This window comes from Lactuca virosa, chromosome 5 (genome assembly GCF_052849685.1).
Source record: "Lactuca virosa cultivar CGN04683 chromosome 5, Lactuca_virosa_CGN04683_v6, whole genome shotgun sequence".
Lineage (NCBI taxonomy): Eukaryota > Viridiplantae > Streptophyta > Magnoliopsida > Asterales > Asteraceae > Lactuca > Lactuca virosa.
The window spans coordinates 182,709,715-182,730,421 of NC_136430.1; the positions used below are offsets into that span (position 1 = coordinate 182,709,715).

The 20,707-nt window shown below is 37.5% G+C and overlaps 1 protein-coding gene across 4 annotated transcripts in view; it reads left to right on the forward strand.

Moving 5' to 3' along the window:
• Positions 1-20,707, forward strand: part of LOC145115062 (uncharacterized) — a 72,372-nt gene that overhangs the window by 16,096 nt on the left and 35,569 nt on the right. For 2 of the 4 annotated variants that reach the window (XM_079051220.1, XM_079051222.1), the window contains exons 4-7: positions 511-601; positions 1,429-1,778; positions 2,157-2,244; positions 7,769-8,230. In XM_079051220.1, the coding sequence (XP_078907346.1) occupies positions 511-601; positions 1,429-1,778; positions 2,157-2,244; positions 7,769-8,088 (849 nt within the window). In that variant the 3' untranslated portion in view covers positions 8,089-8,230. Of the gene's footprint in view, positions 1-510; positions 602-1,428; positions 1,779-2,156; positions 2,245-7,768; positions 8,231-18,357; positions 18,472-20,707 lie in introns of those variants that run through there. The other 2 variants (XM_079051224.1, XM_079051223.1) reach the window with 2 other exon arrangements.

Here is a 20,707-nt window from a genome sequence, read left to right on the forward strand (position 1 = left end):
CATGACTCAATCAAACACTCTTGGATCATTAAATAGATCCGACCAATGACCCTTTGAACCAACCGATTAACCCAACACAGCCCAATAGTGGCCTTTGTTTTAAAAAATAATTAGCAGATTAGGAGTTGTGGGGCTCTCTCTCTCTCTCTCTCTCTATATATATATATATATATATATATATATATATATATATATATATATATATATATATATTCACACACTTGTAGTTTATGTTTGTGAGTTTTGGTTTTCTTTTGTGGGATGAAGATAATGCAAGAGTCATTATGTGTAGACTTCTCTCTATAGTAATGAGTCAAATTATAGAAATATTTATTTCATGTTTTTCTAAAGCAATTATCCACACAGATGCAGGTTCTACCTACACATAGCGTGTATTGGTAAATACCCTAATTTATTTCATTGAAATTTTTATGGTTGTTTTAGTTCTACATACTTTTATATATTAATTATTCCGTTTATACCTTACATGATGGAAACACATTCATGAAGATGATGACAGTAGAGACTAGATCAAAAGATCCATTGCCAGACACAAAGCTAACGAATTCTGCTGCAGATGATGTAAACCCCTCACATGCAGGTATTTCCATATGGACTTTTAATCAAAATTTTTCCATCTATTTTATTTATACAATTTTTCTTGGAATAACATGTGGAAGGTTTCTTACAATGTAATTACTGTTGCAGTTAAGGAAAACTTCATCGATCCATAAAAAACATTGATTGGAGAATGATTGCATTCTTTTTCATACCGACAAAATATGCTCGAATTGCCCTTGTAGTAGCAAAACATAATACACACATATACTATAAGACATCACACATCTTCGCACTTTAGTGAAATAGAACATATATAACTACCGCAACTCATGTTTTGTGGAAAGATTTGGGGCAAGTAAATGTTGATAATAAGAATATTCCAAGAAAAACTTCTTTTCCCCATTCCGTTAACCTAAAAAAATATAGTTTGCTTTATGCTGAATACGATGATGTCATGCTCCATTAACAGCTCTGCATATATAAACTTTTCAAAACCAAGCATGAAATAGATTTTAAAATACTAATGAATATTAGCATTATATAACGTATTCACTTATATATAAATAAGAATTTTTTTAAGAGTTTTTCTCTTCGCATGTGTAACTTGCATTATACAAATAATAATTCCATAAAAAGTATGGTCTAATAATCAAATCGGCATCAATGTAGCCAGTTAATAAAAATGCATGCACCAAGTGATGGGCTTGGGTTTATTGAAACACCAAAATGTCGAATCAGAGGTTATGTAAGAACTACGATAACATCATAACAATACAAAAAAGAAAACAACATGAACAATTGTTTTCTAATTATTTGCCCCGATATTCTGATTTAATTAATGATCATAAACTCTTGTATTGTTGGCAGAATTGGCAGCCAGGGTAGAGAATACAGATCTATTCGAGATGTATTTCAAAATAGCAGATTTAAATAATGATGGACGCATTAGTGGTGTGGAGGCTGTTCAATTCTTTCAAACCTCTGGATTACCTAAGGCTATTCTCGCTAAAATATGGTCATATGCTGATTTAAATCGAAATAGTTACCTTAACCGATCCGAGTTCAACAATTATCTAAAACTTGTAACCGTTGCTCAAAGTAAGCGAGAACTTACTCCAGATATTGTGAAAGCAGCTCTATATGGACCCGTTTCACCTAAAATTCCTGCTCCCCGAATTGACCTCGAGGCATTAGCTATTCCTCAACAAAATTTAAAGGTACGTTAGCTATCTCTATATAATTGTGATAATCTACCAAAGGGCTTCTAGCCCGCGATACTAGGTGTTGCCCATCCTCCTTGAGCCCAGAGTTCAAGTTCAGTCGTGGACAAATGTAGAATTAAAGAGTAGATTAGATTTTCCTATAAAAAAAGAATTTTGATAAGACTTTTCTCTATAGTAATGATTCAAACTATAGAAACATTTATTTTATGTTTTTCTAAAGCAAATCAACACATACGTGCAGGTTTACCTACATGTAGCGCGTGTGGGTAAACACAATAATTTCTTTGAATGAAAATATTATGGTAGTTTTAGTTATACATACTTTTATATATTTATTTCGTTTGTACTTTTCATGATGGAATCTCACTGAAGAGGACTGTAGAGACTAGATCAATAGATCCATTGCCAGAAACAATGCTATCGAATTCTGCTGCAAATGGTGTAAACTCCTCACATGCAGGTATTTCTGGATAGACTTTTATTTAAATTTTTTCCATCCATTTTATTAATATGATTTTTCTTGGAATAAGTTATAGAAGTATTCTTAGAATGTAATTACTGGTTGAGTTAAGGAAAACTTAAGTATTCAATCAAAAACATTGATTTCAGAATGAAGAAGAAAGAATGTGTTTTCACTAAGAACTAACATTAATCTTTCATTAACTCCATGCCAACAAATACAAAGTTCTGGACATACTTATACATAGACAGATGAACCGAAATAGTCCTTGACAATCATTGCAACCTTTCAATTGTTTTGGCAATTTACAATAACTAACTTAACTTCTAGAATTAACTACCAATTAACTAACCAATTTTCTACCATTCACTTTGTGTTTCTTACCTTTCTTTAAAGAAGAAGAATTTTTTTTCATGTTTCTTGACCAGATCCACTTGAACCATTGCACAATTACTTGGTTGTCATATCATACACCCAATTTTCACTCTTCACATAATAAATTACCGGAACTTGATCTATTCAACATTTTCTTTATGTAGTAAGTGTTTCCAACGTCATTGTAATGTCCTAAATTTTAAACAGCGTTTTTCTTTTTTTTTAAATCAAGAGTAAAACGTCCATTTCCGAAAAATAGATTAAGATACCAGGTTGTTTAAAACCAAGTCATGAAAACAATGTATCAAAATCATCATAAACAACGGAAGTGTAAAATATAATCATATGCAATGTGCGTGTGGGTGCGGTCTAGTCAAGATGGGTCCTTCCCACGATCAACGGAACTACCTGAAATATTTTTAATCCACAACCGTATTCAAAAAGCTTAGTGTGTTCCCATAAATACCACATACAACAATACCTATGCAATACATACACACAGTTGACTCATAGCCTTGTGTTGTTTCGTCAACGAAGATGGGTATCTTTGACTTGAAACCTTGTTTCGATCCATCTTCAAAGCTCCAAATATAACAGATGGTTGACCCGAAGCCTTGTGCCTTTCCGTCAATGATGTTAGGTATCTTTGACTCACATATATGCGTCATTATATCTTCAACCCTCGAAACATGATGAATAAAACCATCCATACATGCAAACAACAAACATACAAAATTCTAAACTAGTCTACCAGTATAAGCACATACAACCAAACCCTACACTGTATCATGCAAGGATATCTACTATCATAAGAGTTATTGTGGGAAACCTAACATTAACTGAAAGTTGAAAAATAACAGCTACACACACGTACCTGTACAAATCGGTCTCTCAAACCACATCAGTAAAAATTAGAGGTCAAACCCCAGTCTATAGCTTAATCTCTCAAAGTTTTGCCAAAACTCAGACCGGTCATAAGTCAATGGTCAACAACAAGCGCGTCATAACATGGACCAGGTGCTCCACACCCACTACACGACACAATAGTCGTGAAAACCCTAGAAGTATGTTGTGACATCCAAAAGTTGTGTCACCCCTGTAACTTAACAATCCGCTTATATTAAGCACTTATTCCCTTAAGTCATAAGCTCAAAACTTTAGATCTAGATCTCCTAAGTGACTTAATGGATAAGTGTCCAAATTAATCCATTTCTAAGGCTTAATCTCCTCTAAACACTAACCCTAACTCTAAAAAGGACGAAAACTCATGCATGACACAAAGAAAATGCATGAAAACACAAATTTTCTATCTTCAAACTAGTCAAGAAGACACGTAAGCCACTCATAAGGTTATGGAGTTCTACAAACTGCAAGAACGCCATGAAAAGGAACCAAATGAAAACAAAATGAAGAACAAAACTAGATCTAAAGAGATAAACATCAAAGCAAGAACTTCATGCTAACAATTGTCCAGAAATATGATGAAAATATTGGATCTAGACTACAACAAATATTCCTTGTGCCAAGAGAGACTTCTTTCACCATCAAGCTTCATAAGTACGACACAAAAGCTCAAAACTCAAGTATGGAGACTAAGGTTTGATATGGGGACATTCTCTAGAAATTGAAGCTAACAAATATGTAAAGCCCTAGAGATAAATGTCTTTAAATAGGGCCTAAACCGGAGAATCAGGGTTTCATTTTCCTATCGGGGCACGCCGAGCATAAACTTATGCACTTCGCACCCTGATCGTGTTCAAGACAATATACCACATACTTTGACATAATGTCCTAGCCATTAAAAATAATCTTGACATCCATCACCATGTCGTCGGTTTAATCAACATCTTTGTCTTGACTTTTTTATTTGATATCATCATAACCACTTACAATCATCATCATTATTGTCTAGAATCTTTTCATTCCGATCGTCACTACATCGTCACTATGGAGAGTATCATCAATGGTAGTGATTCTAATATCATCGGTTCGTTTGTCTAGTCAGGATTCTAATCAAGACAAGGTGAGTTACACTTGGTTATATTTTGATACAAGAAGTGCATAGTGCAAACTAGGATAACTAAAGAGGACTCGTGAACATGGTGGTCAGGGGACAACCCCTCGGGTAGAGTTCCAAGGGGCATTTCACTTCACGTGGTCTAGGAGAAGCGCCCCTAGCGGGATAGTTCCCGATATACAGGAAAATTAGACCCAACCGTTCACTAGAAGCTCATGAATTCTGTTGATGCAAGATCTGTTATTGTTAACCCCATGATTGAATTTTTGTCCCCACCCACAAGCGAATTAAGGCGAGATTTTGCTTAACGTCATATGTTAAGTAAGTTCCAGATCAAGAATTCTTTTTCTTCCATCCTTAAGCGCTGTTATTTCAAAGTCATTCCATTGTCTTTCCTCGGTGGCTTTATCTAGTTCATCCATCTTCTTTCTAGCAGATATGAGAACTGTTGATTCACAATTTTTGGTGTCAATTCTCCACTTATTTCATTATATTTTTAAGATTCGAAGTTTAGTAGCAAGAAAAATGTCTGGAGTTCCATATCCCTAAATGAAGACCGGACATTAAGAAATATAGTGTTAAATTCATCTCTTAACATCCAAGAATTAAAGAAATGAAATGGTGGAGGTTCGAATTCAACTGAAGAGGTTTTGAGGATGATAGGCGAATGATCTGATAACTCTCTAGGTATTGCAGTGACTGAGGTAAGGGGCATAAAGGATATGACGTTGGAGCAATCAAGAAACCAGTCGAGTTTTCTTAATTTTATATCGTCACTGAACATGTAAGTGGAACCTCGACACCCTATTTGTGGTTCTTAAAGACCATCCCCAATGATGAAGTTAATGATATCGGTAGCAGATATCTTGCAGAAATAAGAGTTAAGTCTTTCATAAGGGCGCCGAACTGCATTGAAATCGACCCCAATTATCTAGGTTCCACCGTGAGAAATTTTTAAACCGGTAAGATTTTTGCATAGCAATATCTTCTCATTGGGGGATTGGGAGCTTAAACATTGAGAGGGACTGTGGTTCCGGGACCAAAGGTGTCAATAAAATTTCTGGTTTTAATGGTACTGGATAAGGAAAAGCGATTAGTGACCTACAAACTGACTAAACCACCTGATATTCATGTCGGATTAACAAAATCAAATCCAAAGGAGTCATTTCCCCAAGACCCCTGTAAGTCAATGGTCGATGAATCAGATACACATGTTTCTTATAGGCAAATATGACCAATTTTGTGTTGAGATTTTAATCTAAACACCCAATAGACTTTATATTGCACACCAACACCACAAACATTGATTGAGATACATATAATTGGGAAACTGGGATAGCACCTTCTCCATCGGACAACACATCTGCAATAATACAATTGTTGTTTTCAATATGGAACCCAATTTCGACTCCGATATGGGTGGTGATTCCCATTAGACTAGATGGGCTTTGGAATAAACTAGGCCCAAATGAGAAGTTTTTAAGCCAGGCCAGTAGCGTCAAAGATCAGGGCTGATCAGGTTCACAATCAGAATATTAGCGTGTGGGATATTGTCATGGTCTTCAACAGAATTAGAGGGTGATTGAGATTACTTTTGAAATGACTTTTTGGCTTTACTTTTTCTAAAAGTCAAAATATACCAAAATATGTTTTGGGAAATACAAATGTTCTTTTCAATGTAACTTTTTGTAAAGAAGAAAAAGATGAGTTTTCAAAAGTCAGGAAAATATGATTTTTTTGTGACTTTTAGCATTTTAAAACCTAAATTATACTTAAAAGTCAAGAAATGTAACCCAAATGCTTTGTAGAAACAACTATTGGTTTTTGCCTCCTGAAAATCTAAAGTAAAAAAAAACTTTTTAACTTTTAGCTTAAAAATAATCCAAAACACCCCATTAATCTCAATACCAGGTTCATTGTGATTACCAATGCACGACGTTTCTTCTAACCGACAATCCAAATTCCTGTCTCCATCTGCCAGAAGAGACTGGTCGGCGGTGAGATTGAATATGTGGTCACCAGTGATGTTAATTTCCGGATGAATATCTTTGTCTTCCATATCGTTATCATGCCCATCAATGTATCTGAGATGTCGTCCTCTTCATCATCATCCTCTCTATTGCTATCAGATACTGATTTAAGTTCCTCAAAACTGTCTTCAAATGGATTCCATTCGTCTTCTACTTCATATAACCCACCCTGTAAGTCTTTTCACGGATGGCAACAAGGATCTCCTTTCTTGCGATGAGATGTTAGGATGTAGGCTAAATTAATCTTAAAGATTTATGATCACAAATATCCACATTTATCATATGTAAAGCAACAAAAATTTGAATGTGTTCTTAGCATCCCTTAAAGACGTCTCGTCGTTTCCATACCAAGAGAATCCCTAGTGTAGAATTTGACTATAATAAACTGTTTGAAAATGGGTAGACTTAACTCTGATCGTTGACTGCCTACACTTGAAAGTAAGTACTTCCTTATTTATAATCATATTTTCCAAAACAGGTATTGTAGAGCAAGGAGATAGATAATGAAACCGGTCCAAACATAAAATTACGCCTGCCAAAAGATAATATATCTCTAAGATTGTCAATATTAATTATTTATAGTAAAATTGCAAATTTTGGGAAACTCAATTAATTTGAATTAAGTTCAAAATAAATACCTAAGATTATCAAGTATTTGCATTATATGATGTATTTCACTTCTATTTCATATAATAAAACAAATTTTGAAAGACACGTGTAACATTTAATGCTCATTTAATGAAATGTAATGATATTTTAGTAATGTAATGTGACACATGTCAACATTTAAATGAGTAGGAGGATTGGTAGGAATAAAAGGCAGGATGATATTTAATTTCTCTTTTCTCAAAGTACTACAACACCATGAACCATTTTAAGGTAGCAAACTCATGGCTAGCTTTTGGTGGTTTTTATGTATTTGGAGCCAATGTTTAGTCTGTCATCAAAGTGACTCACCAAGAGTGCAGCAAAACTGTGGTTATGTAACAAATAATGGGGTTTACATAAGCACGCAACGTAAACACTTGAAGTCCTATCTTTTTCACCAATCTTTGGATTTGCTTACTCTAATTCAATGATCACTGATCTTGTATTTTGGTAGAAATGGGACATCAGGTGATCAATACAGATCTATTTGAAATATACTTCAAAAAAGCAGATTTAGATCAAGATGGGTATGTTAGTGGCGCTGAAGCTCTTCCCTTCTTTCAAGCCTCTGGTTTACCTAAGTCGGTTCTTGCTCACATATGGCGATGTGTTGATACAAATCAAAATGGTTATCTTAGTCGAGGGGAGTTCGACAATTATCTGAAACTTATAACTGTTGCACAAAGTAAGCGAGAACTTACTCCAGATATGGTGAAAGCGGCATTATATGGACCTGCTTCAGCTAAAATACCCGCTCCTAACCTCCCTCAATAAGGTGTGCACCTCAGCCAATTTTAAACGTGGATCTATAGTCTCTGCAAGAATAAAATCATGTTGTCAAAAAGAATCTTGACAGATATATTGTAAATCAAAGTTATTGTAATTAACTACAGTTAACTTTTATAAAAATAATAAAACGTTGATATAAAAATAATTCAATACTCATCTATAAGAACGTTGGAAGTTAAAGACATGTGCACCTCAGCCAATATTTTTGTTATATTAGTATATTATATACTTCGCAAAATAAAATTCATATTCATGAGTAAAAATAAATATTTATCTACAACCAAGTTTTTTTAGAACCGTAATATATTAGAAAATAGAGACCAACTTCCCGCTAAACAATATAGTAATAGTTTTTGAAAGTTTTTAGGTTTTATTTTTTTAAAACAAAATTCTAAAAAAAATTTCGTTTGGCAGTAAAAACTTTTTAGCTTTTGGGTCGAAGAAAAAATTTCAAATCCAAAAGCTACTTCAATTAACGTTTACAAAAAAACTATTTTAGTTTTTTACAAATTAACTTAAATGCCATTTAAAATAAATAAATCATATTCATATTTTTGGTAATTATCTTATATGATTAAATGTACATATATTTTAACAAAAAATAATCTTCATACTTTTGGTAATTAATCTTCATCTAACAAATAAATAAATAAAAATTATGGTATATTTTAAGAAGGTAGTCTTGTCGATCCACTATCTAGGCCAATAAAGGTTTATGTCCATGTGTAACATGATGAAGTAGACAAAAAGTATGTAATTGAAGTTTATTTGTTCCTTCTTCCTTAACCAGAGAAACAATATCTATGGACCGTTTAATGGTTTGGTGTTAACATTTAAAGTGCTTGGTCGAGCCCTGACTGAAATTGATATGTTCAATTTAGTAGTCAGATACAGTCATCACAAATCTATATCGGGAAACATAATCTCGAATTCTAAGATTGATCATTATCCATATCTCGAATTAATATAGATATCATAGAATGAAGGAATAGGTGTGTAACACCCCCGATTTCTAGGAATGAAGTTCTAAAGATTTTGGGCACTTTAGAGAGCCTACTCGACGAGTTGGAGGTAGCAACTCGTCGTGTAGGGACTTACATGGCCGCACAGATTATGGGACCAACTCGACGAGTTGGAGGACCCAACACAACGAGTTGGAGCTGGGAAGTGAAAATCCTAATTTTTAGGGTTTGCACCCTATTTAAGCATTTTATTCTCCACTTCCTGGCCTCATTTACTACCTCCATCGTCCCTCAACCTAGCTAAGAAACCCTAATCCATTTTGAAGAGTTTAGAGCCATTCCTTGGGATTTTGAAGCTTGTGAAGGAAGGAAGAGCTTGGGGATTCAAGAGGAAGCTTGTAGATCCAGGGTTCCAGCTTCACTTCAGACTCATTTGAGGTATAAAGCTTATACCTTGGTTTTCTATAACTTAGATCCTCTTTTAGGATAAGTTGTTATTTTTGGACCATTTTGAAGTCAATCTCGGTATTTGAGTGCATTAGGGAGTGATGACTTCAGATCTAGGCACATATGAGCTCATGAAGCTTAAAGTTGCCACCTTTATTAAGCCATAACCCTTCTCCATGCCCTAAACCTCTTTTATAGCCGAGTTTTGGTGTTTCTAACTCATAACACCATGCATGAACGTAAAGTTTGTAACTTTACGTGTTATGTCCATTCTAGGGGACCAGATCTATGGATTGGATGCACTGAGCCCAACATAAAGTGACTTAATGGATATAGGTTATGCGGGACTCGACGAGTTGTTCATACAACTCGGCGAGTTGGGTCGTGGTTTCCCAACCTTTTCCGTTACTGAGTAAATTCATGAGTGCGCATTTATAGAAAAAGAACGAGGCAAAATCCGGGATTGGTAGTGCACACTAAGATACGATGGGCAATATAAAGGCACGGGTGAATGATGGAGGTTACCTTATCGCGACCGGCACATGAAAAGATCCCACCGGTGATTTCCGTCCAAAAGGTCTCGTGTTTGAAGTCGGTAGGCAAGGAGTCGTAAGTCTCGAATGTGTTTGAGGAAGGTAAGCCCAAGATGTCATTTATCCTTGAAACATCAATGTATGCTCGGTCCCCCATAAGTTGGAATGCAACTTTTTTTCTCTAGCTGTCTAACCCGCAGTCGGCAAGGAACTCTCTAGTAGGGAGCTCGTAAGTGTGTTCCATGAGATTTAGAAGGTTTTCTGACCCGATGTTACGGAACAATTGGGTGATCCCCTCAAGAACCCCTAATGAAATGAGCGTGGGTTTGCACACAAATTTGGTAGAAGAAACTTTTCTTGGCAAACTTCGGTTATAGTTTTCAGTCGCCTTTGCGTCCCGAAACCTTGGAATGTTTGGTTCCGCATTTTGAGCTCTAGCGGGGGCCTTGCCTCGGGCGGCTGCCGAGCGCTTTCTAGATGTGGACATGATCAACCTGCAACGAAATTAACAACTACACGAACCACAATCCCAACAAATGATATTTCAATTCAAATCACCAATCGACTCCCTATGGACTTCTAAAATGATTCAACAATCAATGCAAGAAACGTTTCCTAGACTCAATGGATGAAATATCATATAAGTTGTTGTCCTAAAACATGCATGTTGGTCGATTAAAGTCAAGGAAAGAATGTACCCGTTGGTGATCACGACTTTTGAAAATTAAAAATTTGCGCGCGAAAATTCGGGATTTGAAAATCTTGCAACACTCCGCCCCAAGCTTAAAGCTTTGCTCATTACCTCGTGAGAAGCACTTTACCGCGAAAACTCGAGAAATCCGACAACGGCTTGAGATTCCGGAAAAATTTTTTGGCCAGCTTTGAGGGATATTTTTAGTGGGGTTTGTAGCCTTGACCAAGAGGAACACAGTGGTGGTGTCGGAATCACGAGAGGTGGCTGGAGTTGGCCGGAAATGGTCGGAAAGTGGCGAGATGGTGGTGGTGGCGCCCTAAATTCCGGCAACAGATCGGACCGGTTTTTTGGTGGGGTTTCACGTAATTCCGACCGACGGTTTGACGGGAAATCAAGTTTTTGTGTTGAAAGTGGGGGAGTTTTAATGGAGGTTAGAAGAAAAAGAAGAGAAGAATGGAGCAGAAAGGGCCGACTGTTGTATTTTATGTATTTAATTCGTGGTCAAATATGGTCAACGAAAGTCAAGAAGTCACGTGGACGGTTCTTCGAGTACACGTGGTCCACGTGAACATTTCTGTAAACGGCCCCTTTTCGAATTTTCACGCGGTCGAATTTTGGAGCTTACGCGACCCGTTTTTATAACCCACGCGGACGAGGCTTCGAGTACACGCCGTCTGCATGAATAGTTCTGTAAACCCCCAATTTTTGAAGAAAGACGCAGACGTTTTTGGGGACCACACACGGTCCGTTTGTTTATACACGCGGACACTCCTTCGAGTACACGCGGTCCATTTGTGTCTTGCTGAAACATCTCAATTTTCGCCCTTTGACCAAAACGAATATCGGGGCTTAGAATTCAACACTGCTATATTGCAAGAAGGAAGAAGAAGAAATGTTAAGTGCAAAAAGGATCTATCTAAAACATTTATTCGGAATTAGAAAAGATGAAAAGATTAAGTTTTCCAAAAATGCCCTTCTTTAACGTCTTTGGCGAGACGTCCTTCTAGCTTGATTCAACACCTCGGGACATGCAAATGGATGATTTCAAGGGCATTTGCATTAAATCCTTCGTTGAATGGCTTCAAACGATGCCTATTGACTTTGAAAATTTGTCCTGTTTCTTCACTTTGTATTTCCACCGCTCCATGTTCAAAAGTTTTTAGTACAACAAAGGCCCAATCCACCTTGACCTTAACTTTCTAGGAAATAACTTCAATCGCGAATGGTAAAGCAATACTCGATGTCCCGACGCAAAATGCTTGCGGGTGATGGACTTGTCATGAAAAAGCTTCATTTTCTCCTTGTAAATTCTTGAGTTTTCATAAGATTCATTTCTCAATTTTTCTAACTCTTGAATTTGAAGCTTCCTATGCCTTCCCGCCTCATCAATATTGAAGTTTCATTGCTTGACCGCCCAAAATGCACGGTGCTCCAATTCCACGGGAAGATGACATGGTTTTCCAAAAACCATCCTAAATGGAGACATTCCTATCGGGGTTTTGTAAGCGGTCCGATAGGCCCACAAGGCATCATCAAACCTGGAAATCCAATCCTTTCTTGTAGGATTCACTGTTTTCTCAAGAATAGACTTCACTTCACGATTTGAAACCTCCGCTTGACCATTCGTTTGAGGGTGGAAGGTGGTAGAGACACGGTGGGTCACATTGTACTTTTTTTAGAAAAGCCTCCATCATCTTGTTGCAAAAATGCGTCCCTCTATCACTAATCAAAGCCCTAGGCACACTAAATCTCACAAAAACATTAGACTTTAAAAACTCGATAACCGTTTTGGCATCATCCGATCTTGTGACTTTGACTTCAACCCATTTAGAGACATAGTCAATCGCGAGAAAAATATAAACGTTGCCAAATGAGACGGGAAATGGGCCCATAATGTCAATCCCCCATACGTCAAAAACTTCACAAACAAGGATTGGATTTTGTGGCATTTGATTTTTCTGTGAAATGTTCCCCATCCTTTGGCACTGTTCACAACTTTTACAAAACAAATAACAATCGCGTGACATGGTTGGCCAAAATAGTCCACACTCAAGAACTTTTCTCAAGGTTTGTTTAGGTCTGAAGTGTCCCCCACAAGCAAATTCATGAAAAAAGTGCAAAATGGATTGATACTCTTGTTGGGGCACACATCGCCTAATGATTTGATCGGGACATGTTTCCACAAATAAGGTTCATCCAACACATAATATTTTGCATCAGTTTTCAATTTGTCTTTTTGAGCACGTGTGAATGTGTCGGGACACCTTTTTGTGACCATAAACTTAACGATATCGGCATACCAAGGAACTGATTGAGTAAGGGAAAAGAGATGCTCATCTGGAAACTCGTCCCGTAACGGGAGAGGAGCTTCATTTGAAATGATCTGGCTTAGATGGTCGGAAAAAAGATTCTTACATCCACTCTTGTCCCGAATTTCAAAATCAAATTCTTACAATAATAAGATCCACCGGATGAGTCTTGGCTTCACATCTTTCTTTGTCATCAAGTACTTGTCATGAAAAAGCTTCATTTTCTCCTTGTAAATTCTTGAGTTTTTATAAGATTGATTTCTCAATTTTTCTAACTCTTGAATTTGAAGCTTCCTATGCCTTCCCGCCTCATCAATGTTGAAGTTTCATTGCTTGACTGCCCAAAATGCACGGTGCTCTAATTCCACGGGAAGATGACATGGTTTTCCAAAAACCATCCTAAATGGAGACATTCCTATCGGGGTTTTGTAAGCAGTCCGATAGGCCCACAAGGCATCATCAAACCTCAAACTCTAATCCTTTCTTGTAGGATTCACTGTTTTCTCAAGAATAGACTTCACTTCACGATTTGAAACCTCCGCTTGACCATTCGTTTGAGGGTGGTAGGCGGTAGGGACACGGTGGGTCACATTGTACTTTTTTTAGAAAAGCCTCCATCATCTTGTTGCAAAAATACGTCCCTCTATCACTAATCAAAGCCCTAGGCACACTAAATCTCACAAAAACATTAGACTTTAAAAACTCGATAACTGTTTTGGCATCATCCGATCTTGTGGCTTTGACTTCAACCAATTTAGAGACATAGTCAACCGCGAGCAAAATATAAACGTTGCCAAATGAGACGGGAAATGGGCCCATAAAGTCAATCCCCCATACGTCAAAAACTTCACAAACAAGGATTGGATTTTGTGGCATTTGATTTTTCTGTGAAATGTTCCCCGTCCTTTGGCACCGTTCACAACTTTTACAAAACAAATAACAATCACGTGACATGGTTGGCCAAAATAGTCCACACTCAAGAACTTTTCTCAAGGTTCGGTTAGGTCTGAAATGTCCCCCACAAGCAAATTCATGAAAAAAGTGCAAAATGGATTGATACTCTTGTTGGGGCACACATCGCCTAATGATTTGATCGGGATATGTTTCCACAAATAAGGTTCATCCAACACATAATATTTTGCATCACTTTTCAATTTGTCTTTTTGAGCACGTGTGAATGTGTCGGGACACCTTTTTGTGACCATAAAGTTAACAATATCGGCATACCAAGGAACTGATTGAGTAAGGGAAAAGAGATGCTCATCTGGAAACTCGTCCCGCAATGGGAGAGGAGCTTCATTTGAAATGATCCGGCTTAGATGGTCGGAAAAAAGATTCTTGCATCCACTCTTGTCCCGAATTTCAAAATCAAATTCTTGCAATAATAAGATCCACCGGATGAGTCTTGGCTTCACATCTTTCTTTGTCATCAAGTACTTGGGAGCCGCGTGATCTGAATACATTATGACCTTGGTACCAAGTACGTATTGTCTAAACTTCTCCAAAGCGAACACTATGGCAAATAGCTCCTTCTCCATAGTCGAGTAGTTTCTTTGAGCATTGTCTAGTGTCCTCGATGCATAGTAGATTACATGGGAAGCTCTTCCATTCTACTGACCCAAAACGGTGCCTATTGCATAGTTTCTTGTATCACACATGATCTCAAAAAGGAGATCCCAATTTGGTGCTTGCATGATAGGAGCGGATGTAAGCAACTCTTTGAGCTTGTCGAAAGCTTCTTTGCACGCCTCATTGAACTCGAAATCAACATCCTTTTGCAAGAGTTGGCACACTGGTCTTTTATATTTGAAAAGTCCTTAATGAATCTTCGGTAGAAACCTGCATGGCCCAAAAAAGAACGATCTTCCCGAACACAAGTCAGGTAAGGTAAGCTTTGAATAACATCTATTTTAGCCTTATCTACCTCAATTCCTTTCTTTGATACAATGTGACCCAAAATGAGACCTTGACTCACCATAAAATGACATTTTTCAAAGTTTAAAACCAAATTTGTTTCAATGCATCTTTTTCAAAATTTTGGTGAGGTTGGTCAAACATTGTTGAAAGGAGTTTCCATATACCGTAAAGTCATCCATGAAAACTTCAATTATATTTTCAACATATTCCGAGAAGATACTAACCATGCAACGTTGGAAAGTGGCCGAGGCATTACACAATCCAAATGACATTCTCTGGTATGCAAAAGTACCGAATGGACATGTAAAGGTTGTCTTTTCTTGGTCTTTCGGTGCCACCGAGATTTGGTGAAAACGGAATACCCGTCTAGACAACAATAATGTGATTTTCCGGCCAACCTTTCTAACATTTGGTTAATGAATGGTTATGGAAAAATGATCTTTTTGTGTGCTTGCATTGAGTTTTCGATAGTCGATACATACTCTCCACCCATTTTGCACACGGGTGGGGACCATCATACCTTTGTTGTTCTCGACCACCGTGATTCCCGTCTTCTTTGGCACAACTTGCACTGGGCTCACCCATTTGCTATCCGAGATTGGGTAGATCATTCCCGCATCAAGGAGCTTTAGAATATCTTTCTTGACCACTTCCATCATTGGCGGATTCAACCTTCTTTGCGCATCCCGACTTGGCTTGCATTCATCCTTCATCAAAATCTTGTGCATACAAGTGGAGGGGCTCAATCCCTTGATATCCGCAATGGTCCAACCCATTGCTTCTTTATGTTCCTTCAACACCTTGAGGAGTTGCTCTTCTTCACATTCGGTTAAGTGAGTTGAAATGATGACCGGGAGGGTTTCATTCTTTCCCAAGTAAGCATACTTTAATTGTTGAGGAAGGACCTTTAATTCCAATTCCGGTGGTTGAACAAGGGAGGTTGGAAATCTTGCGTGAGTTTGAGGTAATTCAATTTTCTTTACACTAAATTGAGTGGATTTCTTGATCTCCAAATTGTTAACCAATCTTTCAACTTCCGAGTCTAGTTGGTAAAGCTTCAAATTCTTGGCTAATCTACAACAATCAAATCCTTTGCTCAAAATCATCTCCAACATGTCACCATTAGACAACTCAAACAATTATTGGGTCAACGGTTGAACAACATCAACAAAGTATAAGGATGAAACATCACTAGGATATCTCATAGCATCATAAATGTTAAAACTTATTGTTTCACCATCAAACTCCATGTAACATACACGTTCTGATATCGTGTTATGTAATTATTAAAAGTGAATAATATTATAAAATATTATATAATATTGAGCATTGAGGTTCTAACGGATAGTTTTTACTAAGAAATGAAGTAAAATTATGTTTAGGATCAGTCATAAAGTATTGGAAGTCTTATGAGATTCCAATTAAAAGTCAAATAGTGAAATTTAGCGAAAATATAGAATTTGAAATAAGTAAAATTTTATTATGTAATGTTGTAAAGAATCTCGTTAGAAACATTTAGGCGAAAACCTCGTCGAAATCCGAGTTATAACGAAGAAGTAATAACCAATCGAAGATCCGTGACAAATCCGGCAAACACTATTTCACGAAAAAAGTGAGTTTTCGATAAACTACTTTTTAGCGTTAGTGATCTAAATGAAAGTTGTATTACTCGTAAAAATAATAAACTTTCATATAAAGAACGTTTGAATCTGACTTCGTATGAAGAAGTTATGATTTTTCTAAGTTTCAGAATAGCGGTAGACAGTTAAAAACTCGAAATAAAGATCGAACGATATTTAGCCGACACAACCTAAAAGAGAATCGAATGTCTCTTCAATAGTAGTACAACGGTAAAAAGACTGACGAAAACGGACGTCGGATGAAGAAGTTATGAATTTTTAACGGATTTTCCTGTCCCGGTCTGTTAAAAATAATAATATTAAAAATAAAGTGAAAATTATCCGATGGAGTCTAAACGAAAGTCGTAGAGTATATTCTCGCCTACACGTACATATAAAGAACGTAAAAAACGGAGCCCGTATGCGAAAGTTATGGATTTTAGAAGATTTGGGCACAAAATCCGAGAATTTTGTGTCATCCGGACCAGCCACATCACCCTCGCTCCGTGCATGCCGCGTGTCCGACGTCGATGAGCTATGCAGCCGAGAATCCGACACGTGTCACCTCCTGATTCGACCGAAGCTACGACCCTATCCCCTTCCGATGCGTGGCGTCGCGCTGTAGCCTCCGAGCTCGGACGCGTGCCACCAATCGAGCCTCGCACCACCTGGCCCCTCGCATGCGAAGCCATCTGGCCCTCTCGCACTCCGCCACGTGTCCTCTTCGGCCGAAGACTCCGTATCTCGCCCTATAAATAGGAGACCTGCGAGATTTTCCGAGTAATTTTGGAAATTTCCACATTTTACCCCTAAAATCAATATTTTTTAGCAAATCAAATTCCCCCGAAGCCCCGATATCATTTCTAACACCCGAAACACGCCCCGAAGTGCCCGAAGAGCCCGAGAAATTTATCTTTTCGGTTTGAAGCTCTACCCTCGCAAGGCCCAATTTTCAATAAAGCTCCCGGTTTTCAACGACGAAACTTTATTATTGTAACGAAGTGCTGCACAAATTACTATTTTAACCCCCGATTATTTCAAGGTGAGTTCAATATATAGGAACAATTGTATGTTATGTGTTATATGTGCTATATGCTTTCCCGTGTTATATTTTCCTCTATTTTGATAGAAAAGCTGTACCTCTGACCATGTGATCAATTTAAGAACGCAGATTCACAGTGGTATTGGTATATAGCCTCTGGCCATGTAGAGCATGTCCCCCAGTAAGTGAATGACTCTATTCTATGGCATTGGCAGAAGATTAAACAGGGCGTGAAAACCTAAAATCTACCTTAATATTAAAGTTCATGGCTTGTAAGATTTCTGGTATCGGCTTCGTGCCTTTGGCCATGTAAAGCATGACACGTATCATGTCTGAAAATGACATAAGAACTATGTAGGGTTGAAAGCCTGTTTATGATAGTAGAATGATAATCATAAATTTGTATCGATAAAGGGTTATGTAGAGGTGAAAGCCTGTATGTTCTGGTAAAATGATAGTCAGATATTTGTATGACTTCTGTGCCATTTGGGCCAAAGCTTTATTGACGTATATCAAGTATTGAAATCATTAAGTCTCATTGATCTTAAATCTTTAAATCAAATCTTGAGTTGATATTGAAAGCCTGACATATGATACGCATATGCTATTGTTGTTATCATTCCTCTTTGCTTCGGTCATATTGGTATATATATGGCATAAGATTATATTGTATCTATTATTGAATTCACTAAGCGTTATCGCTTATCCCACTCAATGTTTAACAATTGCAGGTGATAAGCATCCAGTATAGTTTATTACTTCTGGAAGATTTAGAATAGTTAATACTATTTCTTTGTATTTAATGTTCAAGTATATATATGAATAACAGAGTCCAGGGTAGTTATGTAATGTAATAAAACTTAGTCGGTTTGTATCCAGTCTTTTGTAATCAAACTTTCAATGTAAAATATTATTTATAAATATGCATGTAGCATGTTTTGAGGAAGTAACTTGGAGTGTTTACGAAAGGGGTTCTTTCACTCCATTGTTAAGCTTCCCGCATACACATAAATCTTTGTTCTAGTCGTCTTCAAAAATGGTCTCCCAACTAAAATTAGAGCCGACTTGGAGGACACTTGTTCTTCTAGATCAATCACATAGAAATCCATCAGGAAGACCAATTGTTTCACTTGCACTAAGACATCTTCCAAAACACCTCTAGGAAAGACACTTGATTTGTCCGCAAGAGAAATTATGACACCGGTTTTGCTTAAAGGACCAACATTCAATGATTCATACACCGAGTAGGGTATGACATTGATAGAAGCACCAAGATCAAGCATGTCACTACTAAAAGTGACATCTCCTATCTTGCAAGGAACTGTAAACATTCTCGGAGCTTTTCACTTAGGTGGAAGTTTCCTTTGTAAAACTGTGGATGCATTTTCATTTATTGATATTTTCTCATTTCCCTTCAACTTTCTCTTGTTGGTTCAAAGTTCCTTCAAGAATTTTGCATATCTAGGAATTTGTTTGATTGCATCAAGTAAAGGAATGTTTAATTCCACCTTTCGGAAGGTTTCCAAAATCTCTTTCTCCTCCATATTCTTCTTTCAAGTTGCAAGTCGGTAGGGGAATGGCGGTTGAGTGGCTATTGGTGTCACTAGAGGGTAGTCTTCTTTGGGACTTCCGCTTGTGTATCATTCTTGACTATATGATCTTCAATGGGAATGACCTATATTTCTTCCTCTTCTTCCCTTGGCTTCTTCTTTGAACTACTTTCTCCGGCTTGTTTGCCACTTCTCAAGGTCACCACATTGAAATTTGGGTTCTTTTCGGTTTGAGAAGGCAATTTTCCACGGGACTCCATCTTACTTATTGATGTAACTATATCTCCCATTTGTGCTTCAAGGTTGGAGATACTAGTTCTTGTCTATTTTTGGAATTGTTGGGTACTAGTGGCTAGGGATTTGACAATGTCTTCAAGAGACATTCCGGAGCTACTTGGTTGGGATTGAGGGGGTTGTTGGTGACGCGGAGGGTGTGGTTTGGGTTGATAGTGTGGTTGTGGGTGTTGGTAGTGAGGTTGTTGTGGTGGATAGGAGGGTCTAACCAATGCATTTTGAGGTAATGGTCTTGGGTTGTAGCTCATGTTGGGATTCGACTTCCAACTTGAATTGTATGCATTTTGGTAACCGAATGGTTTATTGTGGTAATTTTGGAATTCTTCCGTGGCATTCACATGTTCCGCATCTTCTTGAAGAATGGGGTAGATATCCGTAGGATGTCCCATTGTTGCACATATTCCACAAACCATCATTTGTGGAGTTTGTCCCATGGCTAACTTTTGAACAACGGATGTCAAATCTTTGATTTGAGACTCTAGGTTTGATGTTCCCACTTCATTGACTTTTTGTTGAGTTTCTCTTTTCATATCTTGGCGCGGGCCAAAATGTTGTGAATTTGCGGATATGGTGTTGAAGAGTAGTCTTGTTTTTTGTGGAGTTTTGCTAAAGACATCTCCACTGCTTGAGGCATCAACTAATCTTCTCTCCATTGGCAACAATCCCTCGTAGAAGTGTTGAATGAGGAGTTGTTCCGGAATTTGATGTTGTGGACAACTATAGCACAAGTTGTTGAACCTCTCCCAATAATCATGAAAAGTCTCATTTTGACCTTGGCGGATTCCACAAATCTCATTTCTAAGACTTGAGACTCTTGAAGCGGGATAGAACCTGTCAAGAAAAGCTCTTGCCATGTCGGTCCATGAGTTGATTGACCGCGGTGGAAGATAGAATAACCAATCCTTTGCTCTATCGGCCAATGAAAAGGGGAATGCTGTTAGCTTGATTTGGTCATCGGTTGACCCTTGTGGCTTCATACTAGTGCAAATAACATGGAACATCTTCAAGTGCATATGAGGGTCTTCATTCTCTAATCCATGAAAAGTTGGGAGGTGATGGACTAAACTTGACCTTAATTCCGAACCTCCATCCAAAACCGGGTAATTGATACTGGTTGGAGTTTGTGTAACATCGGTTTCCATCATTTGCCTCTGTAAGGGTTGAATTGTTGTAATTAGTCGAAATGTATTTTGAACTCTTCGAATGTTTTGTAATCTATTTTACTGAGGCGCTTTTA